This window comes from Passer montanus, unplaced genomic scaffold (genome assembly GCF_014805655.1).
Source record: "Passer montanus isolate IOZ18808 unplaced genomic scaffold, ASM1480565v1 scaffold160, whole genome shotgun sequence".
NCBI classification, from domain to species: domain Eukaryota; kingdom Metazoa; phylum Chordata; class Aves; order Passeriformes; family Passeridae; genus Passer; species Passer montanus.
In genome coordinates, this window is record NW_024363161.1 from 24,344 (window position 1) to 42,662 (window position 18,319).

General features: G+C 53.2%; 3 protein-coding genes across 3 annotated transcripts; all 3 read right to left on the minus strand.

The window, feature by feature from the left end:
• On the minus strand, nucleotides 1–3,120 carry AGMAT (agmatinase). The gene is made up of 7 exons (XM_039703120.1): nucleotides 2,561–3,120; nucleotides 2,240–2,442; nucleotides 1,453–1,501; nucleotides 1,133–1,328; nucleotides 633–812; nucleotides 289–373; nucleotides 1–182 (listed from the first exon to the last, which is right to left on the minus strand). Exons 1-7 carry the CDS (start codon nucleotides 2,929–2,931, stop codon nucleotides 109–111), a joined length of 1,158 nt encoding a protein of 385 aa, XP_039559054.1. The 5' UTR covers nucleotides 2,932–3,120; the 3' UTR covers nucleotides 1–108.
• Nucleotides 3,121–4,255: 1,135 nt separating this feature from the next.
• Nucleotides 4,256–13,460, minus strand: PINK1 (PTEN induced kinase 1). Its single transcript, XM_039703119.1, has 8 exons — nucleotides 13,337–13,460; nucleotides 11,285–11,584; nucleotides 10,244–10,347; nucleotides 8,436–8,618; nucleotides 7,901–8,064; nucleotides 6,799–6,926; nucleotides 5,821–6,057; nucleotides 4,256–5,436 (listed from the first exon to the last, which is right to left on the minus strand). Exons 1-8 carry the CDS (start codon nucleotides 13,406–13,408, stop codon nucleotides 5,176–5,178), a joined length of 1,449 nt encoding a protein of 482 aa, XP_039559053.1. The 5' UTR covers nucleotides 13,409–13,460; the 3' UTR covers nucleotides 4,256–5,175.
• Nucleotides 13,461–15,110: 1,650 nt separating this feature from the next.
• Nucleotides 15,111–17,487, minus strand: CDA (cytidine deaminase). The gene is made up of 4 exons (XM_039703148.1): nucleotides 17,267–17,487; nucleotides 16,879–16,990; nucleotides 16,571–16,628; nucleotides 15,111–15,938 (listed from the first exon to the last, which is right to left on the minus strand). Exons 1-4 carry the CDS (start codon nucleotides 17,439–17,441, stop codon nucleotides 15,825–15,827), a joined length of 459 nt encoding a protein of 152 aa, XP_039559082.1. The 5' UTR covers nucleotides 17,442–17,487; the 3' UTR covers nucleotides 15,111–15,824.
• Between the last annotated feature and the right edge of the window lie 832 nt (nucleotides 17,488–18,319).

Below are 18,319 nucleotides of genomic sequence, written 5' to 3' on the forward strand. Positions count from 1 at the left end.
TCATGCTGCAAAGCCCATGCTGGCTGCAGCTGCCTGAAGGGAAGGGGACATGGAAAGCCTGGCTGAGGACACGGAGAAGCATTGCCCCAGGGCAGGTGGGAACTGCCCTCACAGTGTCTTCACTCCTGGGAGGACACACAGCATCTCAAACAGTAGGTTTGCCCCCAGGAGAGCTGTATTGCCTAAAAACACAAGAAAAATAAAGGAAATCTGTGTATATCCAACAGCTTTCACCCACAGCCATCTGTGTCAGGCACTTGTCTTGCCCTCAGGCACCTTCAGACTCACCAGAGACATCGTATATTGGTGCGACTTCCACAAGATCACACCCCACTATGTTCAGGCCTTTGCAGCCACGAATAATCTCCAAAGCCTAGGGGAGAAAATGGATTTGGGATCAAGAAACACATCTGACCTAGCGGACTGGTCCGGGCTCTGCTTTCCCGATATTCCAGTGGGGAAACCCAACCTCTACAGACCAAATCGTATCAGTTCCACATTTTCCTTCCTCATGACCATGAGGAAACACTTCCTGGCTCCCTAAACTTCCACTTTGCTGTGCTGGTGAAACGACCTCCTTTGAAGGGAGCAGAAGAGCCGTTTCCCCCGGGCAGGGCAGCGTGTGCCCTCACCTGCGCAGGTGTGAGCCCGGCGATCTCCGGCGTGCCGGTGCCCGGGGCGTAGGCGGGGTCCAGCGCATCGATATCGAAGCTGATGTACACTGGCTTGTCCCCCATCTGCGCCCTCACCTCCCTCATCAGCGGCTCCAGGGACTTCATCCAGCACTCCTCAGCTGGGACCAGGCGGAAACCCTGCGGGAGCACAGACACACAGGCACCTGCTTAGGGAAAGGAGGGAGGCGAGGAGCATCCCCTGCCCTGCTGGGGAATATCTACCGGGAACATCCCAAGGCAAAGTGCACCTGGAAACACCTTCCACTCCTCACACACACTTTCTAACCCTCCACTCAGCTGACACGCAGTGAGCCGGGAGTGCTTGTCCTGCAGACAAGCCGCTGGCATGGAAAAAGAGGCAAAAAATGCATTTATTCCCCTTCCGAAGCTGAGTAAATGTTACTGACGTGGTATTCATGGCAGGGGGAGCACACAGCTATGTGTGCGGATCGGTTTACCTGTTCCCGGCAGTACTTGTGGGGATCGGGATCATAGGAGGAGCCTCGGATGCCGATCTGCACCACGCGGCCGCAGTCCAGCAGCCCTTCCTCCACACCGCGCCGGAACGGGCTCCCGTGGTAGAGCCTCTCGCCCAGAGCCGTGTCCCCGGTGTCGGTGTGGGCATCCACGTGCACCAGTCCCACGGGACCGTGCCTGGTCGAGACAGGGTGGCCGCGCTAGTCCTGTCCCGCGCATGGTGGCCCTGCCAACAGCAGGGACAGCGAACCTGAGGCTCTTTCCCAGGTCCTGTCTCTCCATCTCCAGATTAGAAACTTACTTTGCCGCCAGGGCCTGCAGGATTGGGTATGTTATGGTGTGATCTCCACCTGCAAGAAGACACAGGGAAGAGGGGGAGTACACTATACGAGCTGCTCAGCACTCATTACTTTTGTTCCCAAGTAATTTTTTCCCTCTTTGCATTTATCCTGCAGTTATTTATGCAGGGCTTCATTGCCAAAGGAAAACACTTCCATGTGCAGGTTGATTCCTCTCCTGGGTCCTCTCTTCTCCTGGTCTTCCTTCTAGGGAGGACCAGATACGCAGGGCTACCAGCAGGGACAGCCTGTGGCGCAGAACCCTTGATTGGGCATATAAATAGACATTTGATCAGCTTCTGAGCACGCTGTAACTGGTGACTGGCCCCTCGTTACTCCACACACTTGCTGCCTTCAGCGATGCCAAGCACTAACAGCTGCAAACTTGAACATGCACCCAAATCAGGCCTCGTGCAAAGCCTGGTGCTCACTCAGCTGGAGGGACACAAGGGACAAAACCTGCTCTTGCAGGACACCAAAACCTGCTCAACAGGACACCAAAAACACGTCACTGGTTTTATTTGCCGACAGACTCATCCTCCTCATTTTTGACCCAAAGGAAGAGGCATCAAAGAACATTCTGTTCAGTGGCGAGCCTGTGTTTTTGCCCTTGATACAGCACAACAGCCCAGGCAGGGAACAGATTCATCGCTTGCCTTCTGCCAAGCCTGGACTGAATGACAGGAGAAGCAGAGGGAGTTTGACGGAGCCAGGACGCAGTGGCAGGACAGGGAGGCACAGGCTCCTTACCCATGGTGAGGGGCACGCAGCTGGAGGCCACGATCTGCTGGTAGGCCTCCCGGATGAGGCGGCAGCTGTCGGGCAGGTTGTAGAGGTTCACGTTCACGTCCCCGATGTCGGCCACCCGCAGGGAGTCGAAGGGCGCCGCGCCGGTGCTGCCGTTGTACCTCCTCACCATGGCCGACTCGGCGCGGATCTGACGCGGGCCGAACCTGGACGATCACGCTGCTGGGAAACGCCACCAGGCATTGCTCCCAGCACCCCTCTCACCACAGGAGAGCCACGCCCGATGGCCAGAGGGAAGCATGAGCTCCCCTGGCTGGCCCTTACCTGGCTCCCGGGCGGTTGGACGTGCCTATGTCCAGCGGGACACCGACAAACGCTACGTCCAGTCCCTCCGCGGACGCCTGCATGGGAAGCCTCATCATGGAGCAGACCCCCGCAGGCCGGGCCACGAGCAGGGCACTGGGGGGCACGTTGAACTGCGAGCTCCAGCAGCTGGGGGCTCTGCTCCCTGGGGCCAGGGGCTGGAGGAGCCCTGCAGACACACTGGCTGGGGAGCTGGAGGTGGCCAGGAGAGCCGGAGGCCAGAGGCTGTGGTGTGATGCGGCCACCACAGTGGTCACAGCTGGCTTGGGAGCGCAGAGCCCAGCTCCCCGGGGCAGCAGCTGGCTGCAGGCAGCCCAGAGCAGAGGCCTCATCCTGACTCACACTCCCACCCTCTCTCCACTGGGAACGCAGCGAGGCGTGCTGTGGAGCCCGTTCCCAGCTTGGGCAGAGTGCCAGCTGCCTCTGCCAAGCCTCCCTCCGGGGATCAAAGTGCACCGGACACTCCACTGCCCAGGGAAGAGCAGAAATCCAGCCCAGCCTCCACATTCACCCTCTCAGCCACCCCCTTTCCCAATGGCATAGTCCTGGCAAACACTGGGAACAAACACAGCAGTGAGGGGCAAGAGCCTGTGCAGGGATTAGTGGGACAGGGTGGGAGGGACATGCTGGGAGATGTTCCAGTTTGCTCCCTTTGGGCATTTACAGACAGCACAGTAGCATTTGTTACATTAACAGCCTGTACTTTTAACCTGCACTCCACAAAAGCACCCAGAATGCTGAAAAATCATAAAAATGTCTCGTTAGTGGAAGGCAGAAGGGAAAGAAAACAAAAGGGAAGTCTGACCTCAGCAGAACCATAGAGGGGGACAAAATGCAAGCAACAGGGGAAGCATTAACAGGGATTTAAGGACCTGGGGGACAAGCTGCAAGACAAGCATTTTAGGCCATTTTTGAGGACAGAATTGAAACTGTTTCCAGGGAAAGCAAGTTTCCAATGAAGTGGAGTTCATCAGTGCAGATAAAACCCTGGCTGGGCAAATACAAACACCCTCGATACTGGATGGCTCCAGCCCGTAATTCTGCTCCCTACTTGTACAGAGACTGGACCTAGGAGAGGGAGGGAAAGGCAAGGGAATGATGTTCATGGCAGAAAGAGGGCTTAGGGTAGAGATCCACACAAAGCAACAGCATTTACTCCTCAAAAGCTCCACAGTGTCCTGAACATGGGATTCACTGCCAGACCCAGGCACACACAAAGCAAAGGCAGCAGAAACATACTGCAAGAGCTCAGTAGTGTAAGAAACAGCACCAGAAACTTTGCTTGGGTCAGATCAATGTTATAAAGGTCTTTTTTTGCAGCTTTCACCCCCAAGAGCTCATTTCCCCAACTCCCCAGGCTCTGCACTCTTTGCTGCACTGGAACAATGTGTAGAACCCTGAGTGCAGGTTACCCTGTGGTGATTAGGGGTATCAGCTACTGTCATCCACCTGGAAACTGCAGGAGCAGACAGTGATTTACCATGCAGCAGAGTACAAAACACATCCCCACAGCACGGTCTGTTCCTCTTTGGGACATTCCCCTTGGAGTAGAACACCATGTTCCACAGTTAGCACTGGAAAGAGCTGAATTTGCACCTAAGACACCCCGGAACCAATGCTCCACAGCCCAAATTGGATTGAGAGAACCCACACAGCCACATTAAATCTTTAATTTATTGTGCAACAAGCATAAATAACTTTCTCCCCAAGTTCCTCCCAACACAATTATAGCCATGAAATTGAATGCTGTTTCATAAACATGGCTGTTGTTATTTAAAGATTGATGTCTCCGTCTTCCCCATCAAAGGATATTATTTCATTGAAGGAAACACAGGCAGGTAAAAGAGCAGAGCATTACACTAAGCTCTTTAAGCAGGGGCTACTGCCCAACCTCACTTTGTTTGGAGCATTATCCCTAAGTGGAGAGTCTGACTCAGCCTTGGACCCCAGGGCAGCCACCACCACAGAGCTACAACAGCTAAGAACAACGATAAGCGGGATTTGAGGATGATGTGCTTCCACTATCCTCGTACAACTGCGAGGTTTTTAGTGCTGCTGACGCTCACGTTACCAGGCAGCACCTCATCAGGAAGTGTTCAGGCTGTCATTTCACAGCTCAGAAGAAAATGAGTTTCAAACCACCCTGGTTACCCCAAGAACAGAGACTGCAGCTCCCTTTGTCAGCTTGGATTTCTGTGTGTTGTTTAAATTGTTTCTCTGTAAAATGCAGCCAGACAGTGCCTCCTCCCAGTCACCCCTCTGAAAGGAATCTGCTTCACTCAACACACAAAATCAATTAATTCCCAAATGGGAGCAAAACCAACCACGTACCTCTGGACACCTGCAAGGTCCACACTCCCACCCCACCAGAGGGTAAGGAAGCAAGGGCATCTCCTCTAGCAGGGGCAGAAAAGCAGCATGGTTAACTCTTGCTAGAGAGAACTCAAGCTCCTAACACAGGCCTGCAGCTTGTTCCCTAAAGCACTACAGGACTCCAAACAGACAGAAAGGACAGGTTCCTATGTGCCTTTAGAAAGTGCCATTTATGTGGGATGCTTGTGTTCCAGGTGGTTCCTTCACCCAGAGTGGCTTCTCCACGCCAGCAACAGGAATATTGCTGCCCAGAGGTCTTCAAACTCGAGGTTTGCCAAGAAGCACATCTTCATTTTGGTTTCTACCTGGCTCTTCTCTGCCAGCCTGCTGGTGAGCAGGGTGGCTGCAGACTGGCAGAGCAGCCAGGCGATCATCTGGTCAGGTTTCAGGGTCCTGGATGCCACAACACTGTCACCCCAGAGGCTCAGGTGCAGCACGTTCGCAGCCACTCTCGCAGACAACCTCTGCAAGGGCAAAGGGAGGGAAGGGGAGGGAGATTAGCTGATCCTGCTGCACTCGGCCACATCCCCAGCACGGAGCATTGGCACCTCCAAAACTCTCTGGGGCCCCCCCCAAGGCAACACCCTGTGAATCAGAAAGCTCTTTGACACTACTACTGTATATATATAGTGTTGTGTGGAACCCTCCAGTGTGAGGTCAGGTCCTGACACAAACTTCTGAAACAGTTCAGCACCACTCAGCAAAGACATTTTTGGCTTTGATCCTTATCTTGTCCTTTGATCCTGCAGTCAGATCTGGACTAACCCCTGCACCCACAGCCCTCCAAGGCAAAATGATCCACCACAGGTACTCCCAAAGAGGATATCTTGAGGGCAACAGCTTCTTACCTTGTTGGGATCTCTCTGAAGCAGCATCTTTATCACCTGCTTCACCTCAAGGGGGACGTGGTTGGGCAGGCTTGGCAGCTGGTCCTCCAGGTAACTTCTGCTTTCCAGAGTGGAGTCCCCGTGGCCATAGAAAGGATTGGCCAGGCCCAGGATTTCGTAGGCAATTGCTCCAACAGCCCAAGCATCAGCTTTACTGTAGTTGATCACCATGCCTGGACCAGGTGATGCTGTGATCACCTGCCACAGAGAGGGAGCTACTCAACAGCTCGAGTGCAGCCTCTGTGCTGAAATTCAAGTTTTAATGCTCAAACCTGCATTTACCTGTAATGAACTTAGACACTGAACCCAAAGGTGGGCTGCATCTGAATCTGTGCTGTAAATATTCCCTATTGGCATGCTCTAAGCCTCTGGCACTGCTCAGCCCACTGGGATGCTGGGAGGAGTCTGAACATTGCACTGAGGCTTTAGCCATTGCCCCTGACCAGCATTCCCAGAGATCCAAGGGTGATCTCCTGCTGGAATTATGGAGACAGGAGACCTGCAGATGAACAATCAACACCATGGCAAGGTGCTCCAGGTCCAGCAGACAGTTAAGGGTGTCTTGGCTTTTATTATTTCTTATCATCAAAGAAATAAAAAGGAACTGTAAATAATTTCACAACCGTCTTGAACTTCAGCCAAAAGCTACTGTTGCAACACAAGGACTGCTGCATAAAATTTGTAATAGTTACATGGAAAGGGGCCTGAATAAAGATTAAAGTGTAAATTTGGGGGAGGGGAGGCTGATTCTCTTAACACCAACTGATTACGTTCCACCTGTTAAAGCTCAAGGTGTCTATCTGACATAGTTCAGCACAGATATTCACCAAGCCGAACTCAATGCAGAACACAAACCTTCTATGCCAACAAAACTTTTAGCCCCAACAGCAGGACAAGCAGAAAACCAGCACCACAAAGCACTGCCACAGAGGGATTTACCTCAGGTGCCATAAGGCAGCCATTGCCACCCCGATCCACATAGGAGCTGGTGAAGGGCAGCCTCAGGCCGATGCTTTCATCTGCCAAACAGCAGCCGAAGTCAGTGATGACCAGCCAGGGGCAGCCAGCTGTGAACAACACAGAGCTGCCAGTTAGGGTTCAGTTTGGGAGGACCTGGCAGCACCAAGCACCACATCACATCAACACCCAGCCTGGTGCCCTCTGCAAACTGACTGAGGGGGCATTCCATCCCCTCATCAAGATTGTGGGCAAAGACATTCAGCAGAGTAACCTGGTCTGGTGGGAGGTGTCCCTGTCCATGGCAGGGAGTTGGAATGAGAAGAGCTTTAAGGTCCCTTCCAACCCAGGCCATTTTTGATTCTAAAAATCAAAATCAAATCTAAAAATTTTGATTTTGATGTTATGATTCTAAACCCTGAGCCCCGGGGAACAGAGAATCCTCTGTCACCTCTTGGGCCAGTCTCCCAGAGGTAGGGTGGATTCCAGTGGTCTCTGTCTCTCTCCCAGATCCTGTTCAATCAAATTCTTCCCCTCCTAATCACACTGACCTGCCTGCCTCCTATTGCTCCTGTCAATTTGAAACTCAATCACATCAAAAAAGAGCTCAGGTAATTAAAACTGCTGTTAGAGGCTGACAGGAGAACACGCTGATGAAAATGCTGCATCCCTTCCCTCCCAACCCATGTTTCATCATCCCAGGGTGCAGCACCATTAACCTGGCCAAGGGGTGGGATTTTAAGAGGCTCCCTGTACTCTTTAGCTTGGGAAAGATGACAGAACCAAGAGCCTGAAGCAAAGGCTCCTGCTGCATCCCAAATGTGGTGTTCCCGGATGCTCCAGTCAATGCTGGCTGTGCTCATGCAATCCATCAGCTCACAGTACACTATGTCCATGTTAATGATCCAAAACCTCAGGCACAGACAGGATCAATGACTTGCTGCACTCATAGCAAATACTAAGCTAAAAACAAAACCTGTGCTTCTTTCCCCAGACACACAGCTGGGTGAGACTTCCCTGAACACCAGTGTGACCGAATCACTTCTGGGAATGAACTGGCATTTATCCTCAGGGATCTACGTACCAGAATCAAATTCAACCAGGATGTTGTCAGACTTGAGGTCTCTGTGTGCTATTCCATGTCGAACAAGGTGGTCCACACCTTCCAAGAGCTGCAGAATCATCACAGTGGAGAGGCGAACATCCGGAGTGTTCTCCTGCAGATACTGGCGCAGCGTGAACGGGTAGCTAGGCAGAACAAGGGGAAAAAAGGGAATTAGCATCCTGCAGGCTTATCACTGGCAGCTCAACCTCAGTGTTGGCTCATCTCATTACTGATTCTACTCCATCTCTAACAGTGTGCTGAGACTAGAGGTGAAGTTCAGGCTTAGAAGGGCAGACAAATAGGGACAAACTCCAGATTTCTCACTTTAATTTGGGGTAATTATTAAAAAGAACGGTTTGTCTTCATTGTGGAAGCACAGTCAGAACCTCAAGGACTTGGAACAGGTCCTGGGAGGCGTTTCCAAGAGCATACTCTGCTCTTTGGCAGCAGCCCAGACCCAAGCTTCGCAGGGACAGAGCGCCCAAGTCACGTTAACCAGCTTCTCTCCACCTACTTCTTCATCACCAAGAAGAGCGTGCGGCTGTGACCGATCCCTCTGGGGTTCAGGCTCAATGGAAGGACGTCAGGATAGTCAGCAAAGGCTCCAGGCAGCAAAGGGACAGAGGACGTGAACGCTCGGATCACCTGGATTATATTCGGATGAGGTTGCAGCTTCTTCCTCCCAAGGACAGGTTTTCTGTGCAGAGGAAAGACCCCAGAGATTGCACCAACCCCTCAGCTGGCTCTGATGGGTCCCAGGCACATTGCTGTTATTGCTGGAGCTACTTCTCATTATTATGAACTGTCCTACACACCAAAGGGTTCCCCAGCAGAGAGCAAACACGTTTTTTCAGCACTGGAAGCCTCATCAGAGGGAGATTAAAGCTGCATAGGGTGGATTACAGGACTGCACATTAAGCAAACAGTCAGACACTCACATCCTGGAATCCATTCACTGAGCAAGAGCATGGGCAGCAGTTTCATGGCCCATTTCCCAACCAGCATCTCAGGCCAGCACTTCCCAGGTGGATGCAGAACACCCACAGCCCGTACTGACCCACTGCAGCAATGGACATCTCGCAGCACCTTCTCCAGAGCTCCAGAATCCACCCTGGTGCCTCCCAGAGCAAACTGAGCCAACCAAGGTGTCACAGGGGCTCTTCTGTAACTGGATTCCCCTATTCACAATGGCCAAACAGGAAATAAGGTGCTTTACCTGCACTACAAACAGAGCTTTGATAAAAACCCTCACACATAACATGCAGCCTTCATTTTACTCAAGCCCCACTAACCCTTCTATGCTGCTAACAAAGGCAGAACGAGGCACAGGCTGCTTCTCCATTCAAAAAAGAGCTACAGCAGCTCTAGAGAATAACACCCAAATGCAATTACTTTGTTAGACATAATAAAGGTCAACTTCACACTGGGAGTATCAATTTAGACCCTCTATTTTATGGCACAGGCAGGAAGCTCTCCCTACCCTGAAAAGCAGGTTACCTATTTGTCTGCAACACAGATCTCTCATCCCCTGAATGTCAAATATCCCTTTGGCTGCTCCACTGCATTCCCAGCCAGCCACGGGCACAGCATTCATTATTCATTTGTATTGGCAGCCGGGATGGATTTGAAATTTAAATCAGACAATCTGGGCTGTGGACTCGATCATTGTTTCAAATGGAAAAAAAAGATGCATTTCTGAACAAAAATACAGCTAACTTGAGGTAATTTAGAAGTTTCCATGAGATTTTCCACCTTCATGCTGTTTGCTCACTTCCCACTCAGGTCAAACAGTACAAACTAAGTCATTCCCATTTTCCTCTTCACCCGTTTTCCTGCACTAAAACAGTTTGAACCTCCCTGTCCAGCACCCATTTTACACCAAACCAGTTCTCAAACCTCACAGTCAAATTGTATTACAGTGAAATGATCTGATGTTTAATACACTCAAACTGTTACCAATTGTAGTGGTGCAATTAAAAAGCATCACAATACAAATTTAAATGGTGTTCAACCAGTGGCTCCTTCAGCCTTTACCTCAGCAAATGCCAACACATTTCAACACAGAGAAGCTAAGACACAGCCATAGCCACCCACTAGACCCTGGTGAGACCCCAAATGCTCCCAAATTCTTGGTGCACCCTTCCAATCCCCTCTGGACCACATACTTTAATGATGCAATTCCCTGCATGCCAACAAACTTAACAATCCCCAGGTTTACCTGCTTTCAGCAGCTATTCTAGAAAGCCCTGTTCACCTTCCTAACAGTACAGTTTGCTGCAAAATTGACCAAGGGATAAAATCAGCACCCTGCCACCTCCCTACCTGCGGCCAGAGACAGCTCCGTACTCCCCGGACAGGGCACGGCCTGTGGCTGGGACGAGCTCTCGGCCCATGGCATCCAGGATGGCTTCACTCGAGGAACCAGCCTGCAACAACAGCCACACCCCACGTTGGTTTCAGCTCCAAAATCACCCGGCCCCAAGGCAAGCTGAGAGCAGATAATCCTGATTCTGGCACCGCGTCTGGAGATGGGTGACTGAGACCAGATTCCAGGACCTCCCTCCCTTGAAAATCAAGGAAGACAATTAACTACTTAAAGAGTTCACTAAGGGAGGCCACAAGGCCTTTATTTGCAGAAAGAAATCTATTTGTCACTTCAAATGCACCCTTGATTGTCAGCAATCCAAACTACACCTTAGCACTCACTTTCAACTTCCAAACCCAAGTAGAAGAGCCCACAGCTAAATGCCAGGGTACATCTGGAGACCAAGGAACTCCAGATGTTGGCATTTTGGAAGATTCTCTTGAAATATTCACTTGTCGCATCAATGGGGAAAGCCACATGAATTTTTTTAAACATGGAAGAGCCACACTGTGGAACTGGATCTCAGTCACCCAGGCTGGGAAACACTAGAGCAGATCTTGGACAGTCACTCACAGCAAGAGGACACAGCAGGCAGGTTACTGTGCACCCCGAGACCACTGACTCCTCAGGAAGAAAACCCACCTCTGCCCTGACACTGACAGGACACCAATTCCTAAATCACTGGCAGCAGTGGCTTTCCCCTTCTTAGACCTTTCCAGTAGAGCCAGCCTCAGAAAACCTCTTCTTCCCAAAACATCACCTCCACACCCAACAGCTGCAGCAGCAGCTCTCAGTGCTGACTCCAGAGGATGATGAATGCTGATTACCTCGCTCTGGGACTCACTAACACCCAGTGTCTCCAGTGTCACCTACCAACAGCTTTGTTGTGACACGCTCATCCTGCACTCCATAATTAGCACTTTCAACACTTCAGCATTAAACATTCCAGCCAGAATTCCCCAGCAACAGACACAGGGGATTCAGCGCTGACTCCTTACCGAAATGTTCCACATCATTTTGATGGCTAAGGGAAAAGCCCCTTTGGGTTGGTGCTTCACCACAGGCTCCTCTTCAGCCCCCTGGGAAGCTGAGGCACGGTGCTGCTGCAGGGCTGGGAGAGGGCTGCTCTGGGCAGGACCCCCAGGAGCGGGGCAGAAGGGAATAGCTGCCTCGTACACAGCAGCACTGCAGCCCTTCCCGATGGGCTGGCCGATGAGATACTCCTCCAGCTTGAAGCCCTGCCAGCGGAAGGAGCTCAGGGGATCTTTCTGTGGCTTGTTCTTCCCAACAAACATGGTCTGAAAGGAACACGAACAGAAAAACCCACTCAGTTATCCCAGACTTCCCAGAGAAGGAGAACTTGGTGTGTCAGGGGTATTACACATCCTGGTGGGATGGTCCAACCTGGAAGTCTCAGTCAGACTCTAACCATTGGCCTCAACTCACTGTAACCACATGACAGATCATCTGCAGGCCATATATTGTTGTGTGATACAAGTTACCCCTAAACCAGTCTTTTCTAAAGGTGCCCTTTTCGAGGGAAGAAGAGGAACCAGGAGGGGGAGTCATTTGCCAATCTAGAATATAAATATATTTTCCCAGAGAAGCTGTCGCTGCTCCATCCCTGGAAGAGTCCAAGGCCAGGTTGGACAGGGCTTGGAGCAAGCTGGGATAGTGGAAGGTGTCCCTGCCCATGGCAGGGGTGGAAAGAGATGGGCCTTAAAGTCCCTCCCATCCCAAACCATTTCATGATTCTGTGGCTGCATAAAGAAAAGTTTAACTGAACACTTCTGAAAATAGATGCATTATTATACTTTTCTCCCTCTCCATAAACAAATCAGGCAAACAGCATTTAAAAGAAAATCCAATTAAAAGCAGAAACAGGAAAAACAATGGCCTTTTTGTGGCAGTCAACTGTGAGGGCTGGTTAGTTTGAGGGAGAGTGAATCTGTGATGGGATGGAGCTGGGGAGGAAATCGAGATATCTGGAAAAACAACACACAGGAGGCTGTTTTGGAGTTTCATCACAGTTCATGATTGCACAGGTCTGGTGCTGCCCCAGCTGCCACCATACTGATACAAACAAGTGGCCTTCTCTGTGAGCTGCAGCCCCAAAGCAGCGGTGACACCCTAGGGATGTGTCATCGGACACAGACCAGGGACAGCAAATGGAGCAACCCAGCAGGGACAGAGCAGAGAAAGCATCCTCTTCAGGAGAAACCTCAGGGAATGTGTCTGCTGGTCGGCGGAGCAGGTGACAGCTGGCTCTCAGCACCAGAGGTCTATTTTTACCCAGGAAATAAGTTCAGTACCCTCCGTCCCCCGTGCCCTGCCAGCACAGCCTGGCCCAGCACCACAGGGTCCCCATGGGCATCAACATCAGTGTCCTGGGACATGAAACCCCCACCAGGACCCCGACCCCTCCCTCTGTGGAGGGACAGGCAGTGAGGGTCGCTTGCTTTTGAAGGCACCTGCTTTGGGGTGATGAGGGGCTGCTGACTGAGACTTTCCCATGACCCTATTTTGGGGAGAAAGAGGTGCCTTTGGGGCTGCTCCCAGCACCCCTCCTTTGGGGAGGTACCCGAGGGCTGCTCATTGCAGCACCCCCCACCTTCCTTGGGGAGAGATGGGGAGCTGTCGGGGGGCTCCCCACTGTGCCCATCACAGGGGCTGTCAGGGGGGCTCCCCACAGCAGTGACCCCCCTTCCCTTGACAGGGGCATCTGAGGGGTTCTTCACAAGAATCCCCCTCCCCTTTATGGGAGCAATGAGCACTGCCCTTAGTGGGGGTGTCTGAGGGACTCCCCAAAGCAAGGACCCCCCTACCCTTCATAGGGGGAGTGTCTAAGCGGCTCCCCACAGCTCTGACACTGTTCATGGGGGCGTTCAGGGGGCTCCACACATCAAGGACCACCCTCTCTTTCCAGAAGGATGCCTGGAGGGCTACGGCCTCCCGTGCCCTTCTTGGAGGTGGCTGAAGGCCTCCCCGCGGCACGGCCCCCTGCCCCTCACGGAGGCGCTGCCCCGCGGGATCCCCGGGCCGCTTCCCACCTGGATGTGGCGACACGCCGCCTCAGCCCGGCGCTGCTCCTCCAGGCGCGGCTCCACCAGGCCCAGCGCCATGGCCAGCGCCAGGCAGACGCCGCCGCCGCGGCCGCGCCGCGCAGCGGCCGCCAGGGAATGGGCATGGAGTGGGGCAGGGAATGGACATGGAGTCAGACAGGGAATGGGGCAGGGAATAGGCCTGGAGTGGGCAGGGAGAGGGACAGGGAATGGGCATGGAGTGGGGCAGGGAATGGGCCTGGAGTGGCGGGGAACGGGGGGGAGAGGGACAGTGAGAGGGCATGGAATGGGCGAGGAATAGGCATGGAATAGGCATGGAATGGGCATGGAATGGGCATGGAGTGGGACAGGGAATGGGTATGGAATGGGGCATGGAATGGGCCTGGAGTGGGCAGGGAGAGGGCATGGAATGGGCATGGAATGGGGCAGGGAATGGGCATGGAATGGGCATGGAGTGGGACAGGGAATGGGCATGGAATGGGCATGGAGCGCCAGCAGCAGCCGCACCGCCATGGCCGACGCGCCGGGGCCAGGGGCGGCGCCCAGAGCGGGCCAATGGCGGCAGGCCGCGCCCGGAACCACGCCCACGGGGCGCCAAGCCACGCCCCCGGCACGGGACGGGGACGGCGGGGAACGGGGGGGAGAGGGACAGGGAGAGGGCATGGAATGGGCGGGGAATAGGCATGGAGTGGGCAGGGAGAGGGCATGGAATGGGGCAGGAAATGGGCATGGAGTGGGGCAGGGAGTGGGACAGGGAATGGGGCATGGAATGGGCCTGGAGTGGGCAGGGAGAGGGCATGGAATGGGCATGGAGTGGGGCAGGGAATGGGCATGGAATGGGCAGGGAATGGGCATGGAGTGGGACAGGGAATGGGCATGGAGTGGGACAGGGAATGGGCATGGAGTGGGCATGGAGTGGGGCAGGGAATGGGCCTGGAGTGGGCATGGAGTGGGGCAGGGAATGGGGTATGGAGTGGGGCAGGGAATGGGCATGGAGACAGGCAGGGAGCAGGGCATGGGAGTGGAACATGGAATGGGGCACAGAGCAAGATGTGGAGCAGGTGTGGAGTGGGGTACTGAACAGGGCATGTGAGGGGACATGTAGAAGGCATGAAGCAGGATATGGAAGGGGAGATGGAGGGGGGCATCAGGCCGGGCATGGAATGGGTCATGGAGCAGGGCACAGGGCACAGAGCAGGGTGCAGCCAAGGTAAAGCCTTGTGCAATGCAGGGCATGGAAGCCACAGCTGGGAGTGGCTTGGCTTGGAGCACGGCACTGACCTGGAAACAGCCAGGGCACAACCCCGTGTGTGGAATCGTCAAGTCACAGAGTCACAGACTGATTTGGGCTGGAGGGGACCTCAAAGCCGATCCAGTCCCACCCTTGCCATGGGCAGGGACACCTTCCACTATCCCAGCTTGCTCCAGCCCCATCCAGCCTGGCCTTGGACACTTCCAGGGATGCAGGGGCAGCCACAGCTGCTCTGAGCACCCTGTGCCAGCATCCCTGCCCTGCTGCCTGTGCTGTGAGATCAGCCCCACAGCCGAGGCACATCCAGCCTCTCATCCCCAGCATCTCCAAGCCCTTCCCACAGGAGTGTTCTCCATCCCCCAGCCAGTACGGACACTGAGGGGCAGCACCCTGCACTCGGCTTTGCTGAACCTCATGAGGTTCCCAGGGCACATCCAGCCCTGCCTGGGCTGCAGGACAGCCCTGACACCCCATTCCCTGTGTTTCATCACTTGCTACAACTGCAGGAGATAAAACAGAACTGTTTTTATTTCACTTAGGCATGGCAGAAATGCTCAACCCAGTGCAGGTTGGAAAATGTAATGAATTCATTTGTCATTGCATTATAAATCAATATACAATCAACAAATGGCATTACCCCAGAGGCACAAACCCCTCCAGAACACCCCAAAAACTCCTTGTCCTCTTCTTCACCCCAAACAGAATAAAAGCTAGGAAAACAAGCTGGGAAGAAAGGAGCAAAGGACACGGTCAGTGCAATAACCACCCTGTTCCAGCAATTCACCTAATCTGGATTGGCTCACTAACTGCTTCTGGGGCTGATGGACCTTTTCCCTCTTGCTTTCACTTCTTTTTAGAGCTGAAGGATCCAGCACTTTCCCAAGCAATGATTTTGCATTATTCAGGAGTGGTTTCTGTACCAAAGCCTGTTTGAGTTCTGCATCAAACCCATGTCCTCCCTTGCCTACAGGGATGTCTGGACGCTTTTTTTACTAATAACAGGGAATTTCTATGATTTGATTTTGCCATTTCCTTGGGGCAAGGTGGAGCTGGAGTCTGCAAATCAACACTGAATTAGAAGATGAGACAGAGGAACGGGCAACTTAACAGTATAAACAAATTTCCCACTGTGTTGCTCCCAAAAAGTTGCTTACAGGCTGAGAAAATCAGGGAAAATCATTATCCCCTGTGCCTAAGAGCAAATGCTGATGGTGGCCACGCTGCTCAGACCTTATTCAGGTCCTCAGGGCCAAAGGAGAGTGGCAGCAGCTCCTCCAGCCTCTTGACAATGTAGGTGCCATCTGCTTTGGTCAGGTAGACATACCAGTCTGTGCCAAACTGGAGGAGGAGAAAGAAGAGCCTGATGAGGGAGAAGAATGGAAGAACCTGCATTTCTTCCCCAAATTAATCATATACCCATTTTTTTCAGGTTCACAGGGAGCATCCCCCTCTATTACATGTATTTTGGGTTGGCTTATCAGCATTACCTCCCTCAGAGGGTATTTTGGGCTCAGATCCTGTGTTTTTACCCCACCAGCATGAGCCCCAGTGCCTCTGAACCTGCTGAATCTGACCCTTGAGCAGAGCCCCACAACCCATTAAATATTAACAACCCCAAAACAGGGTGGGGGTGCTGGGATTCCCATAGAGAAGAGCTGGACAGGAGCTTGGGAAGCTCAGCTTTTGCAGGAAAACCCTCATTTTCAGCCTTGCCAGAGGAAGGACTCAAGGGCAAATCCCTGCACCTGGAAGGCGAGCTAATGAATTCCCACTGAACACCCACCCAGGGCTGGAATACCCCTTTGCCAGGGGATAATGAAATCTGAGGAGCCTGGAGACAGCCCTGGGGCTGAGCATGGGGGGTTGCACCCTCCTTGGTACGTCCAGGTGTCTTAGGGGGAGATGCCTGGGGTCAGGGGATGGTGTCTGGGACCAGGGAATGAGCCACGGAGCCCCACACAAGCTGTCACCTCTCTCATCACTTGTCTGCAGGCGCCACAGGGTGTGATGAACTGGTCCCTCATGTCACTGCCAAAGGAGAAGGGCACAGAGTTCAGTCCTGAGGTCAGAGGAGGGGAGAACACCTGCAGAAGACCTTCATGCCCCGATAAATACAGACCCACAACAGATTTGCTCCCCCAATTCCTCCAAAAACAGCATGCAAAAACTTTATTTCCCTCCCCAAACAATGGGGCTGCTGCAAAAGAAGCTGTCCCTGAGGAGCAGCGGGGGTTCTCCTGCTGGTTCCCCACCACTCCAGCTCTCGGAGCACCCTCACCTGGCGATGGCCATGGCCTTGAAGCTGGTGTGCCCCTCGGAGATGGCTTTTTGGATGACACCGCGCTCGGCGCACATCCCCAGGCTGTAGCAGGCGTTCTCCACGTTGCACCCTGCAGGGACAACCCCGGCATCAGCCACCCCAAACCCCACCAGCTCCTTTCTTCTCCGGGAATTGACACAGAAAAGCCATTTTCTCTGCTTCCCCTATTTATTTTGCCATCCGCTGTGATCTTTGGCTCGGTCCGGGATGGCAGCTGCCAAGAGACAGCGGGGGAGGACACACAACACCAGCACCCCGGGATGACCCCAATACACCCTCACACATGACCCAAGGCTTGCTGGGGGCTCCCCAAAACCCCCGGGGGGGTCTCAGAGCCCCATCTTACCCGAGAAGATCTCCCCGCCGGCAGTGAGCAGGGCAGCTCCCACCGGGAACCGGCTGTAGGGGCAATAGGCGCAGCTTTTGGCCTCCTGGCTGCGGCGCAGCAGGAGCTGCAGATGGTCACCCTGAGGCTGGCCCGGGGGGACAGCAGGGAACGAGCGCTGCCCGCTTCTCTCCATTCCTGCAGCTGCCTGCCCTGCCCGCTGACGCCGCGGTTAAATATTTCCTCGCCTGGAAAATAGGCTGGCCGGGACGCCGGGATAACGCCCCGGCACGCAGCTGAACTCTGGGAAGCATCCTCAGGGGCAGTCCTGGCCCCAAAGCACAGGGATTCCCACATCCTCTCCCTGCCTGCTGCCTCATTTTGTCCAGTTTCTCCTGTTTTCATTGCTTACTTCCTCCTTTCTCTGTCCTGGCAGAACAGTTTTCCGCCACCATCCCGGAGGATTTTTCCTCCTCAGTTCAAAACTGGTTCTGTGGCTCCACGGGAAAATGTCCTTAAATCGTTCCTGGGGGGAAGGAACAACAGCTCCCGATCAGTGAGATCAAAAGAAATAAATAAAAAAGATTGAAAGCATTAAAAGAAATAATAAAAAATAATATTTTCCCAGGTCTTCTAACTACAGGCAGCAGAGGAAAGTGGCTGAAGACACAGGTGGTCAAAAGCCCAATTTCAGATGCCCTCATGCTGGAGCCCAAATTCAGTCTGGCTGGTGCTTCCATGGGAATCAGTCCACACAAGGTAAAGGGCTCCCGGGTGACCATCAAATTGCTTTTTAATTAAAGATTTCTCTACTTTTCCCCTTGCCCAAGGAGCTTCCTGCCCCATTTTCTAGCTGCAAGGACGGTTGTCACAGCCCCAAGAGATTTATCACTGGGGTTTTTGTCCAGTTTGTTGGATTTTGGGAGGATTTTGACCTTACCTGCTGGTTTTGCCATCAAATCTTGCTGCTGGGTCACTGCTGAGAAGCCACAACAGGCTGGGAAGCAGCATCCAAATTGGGAGTGGCTTCTGATGGGGCTGAAACTCTGGGAGCTGAAACAGAGTATGGGGCAG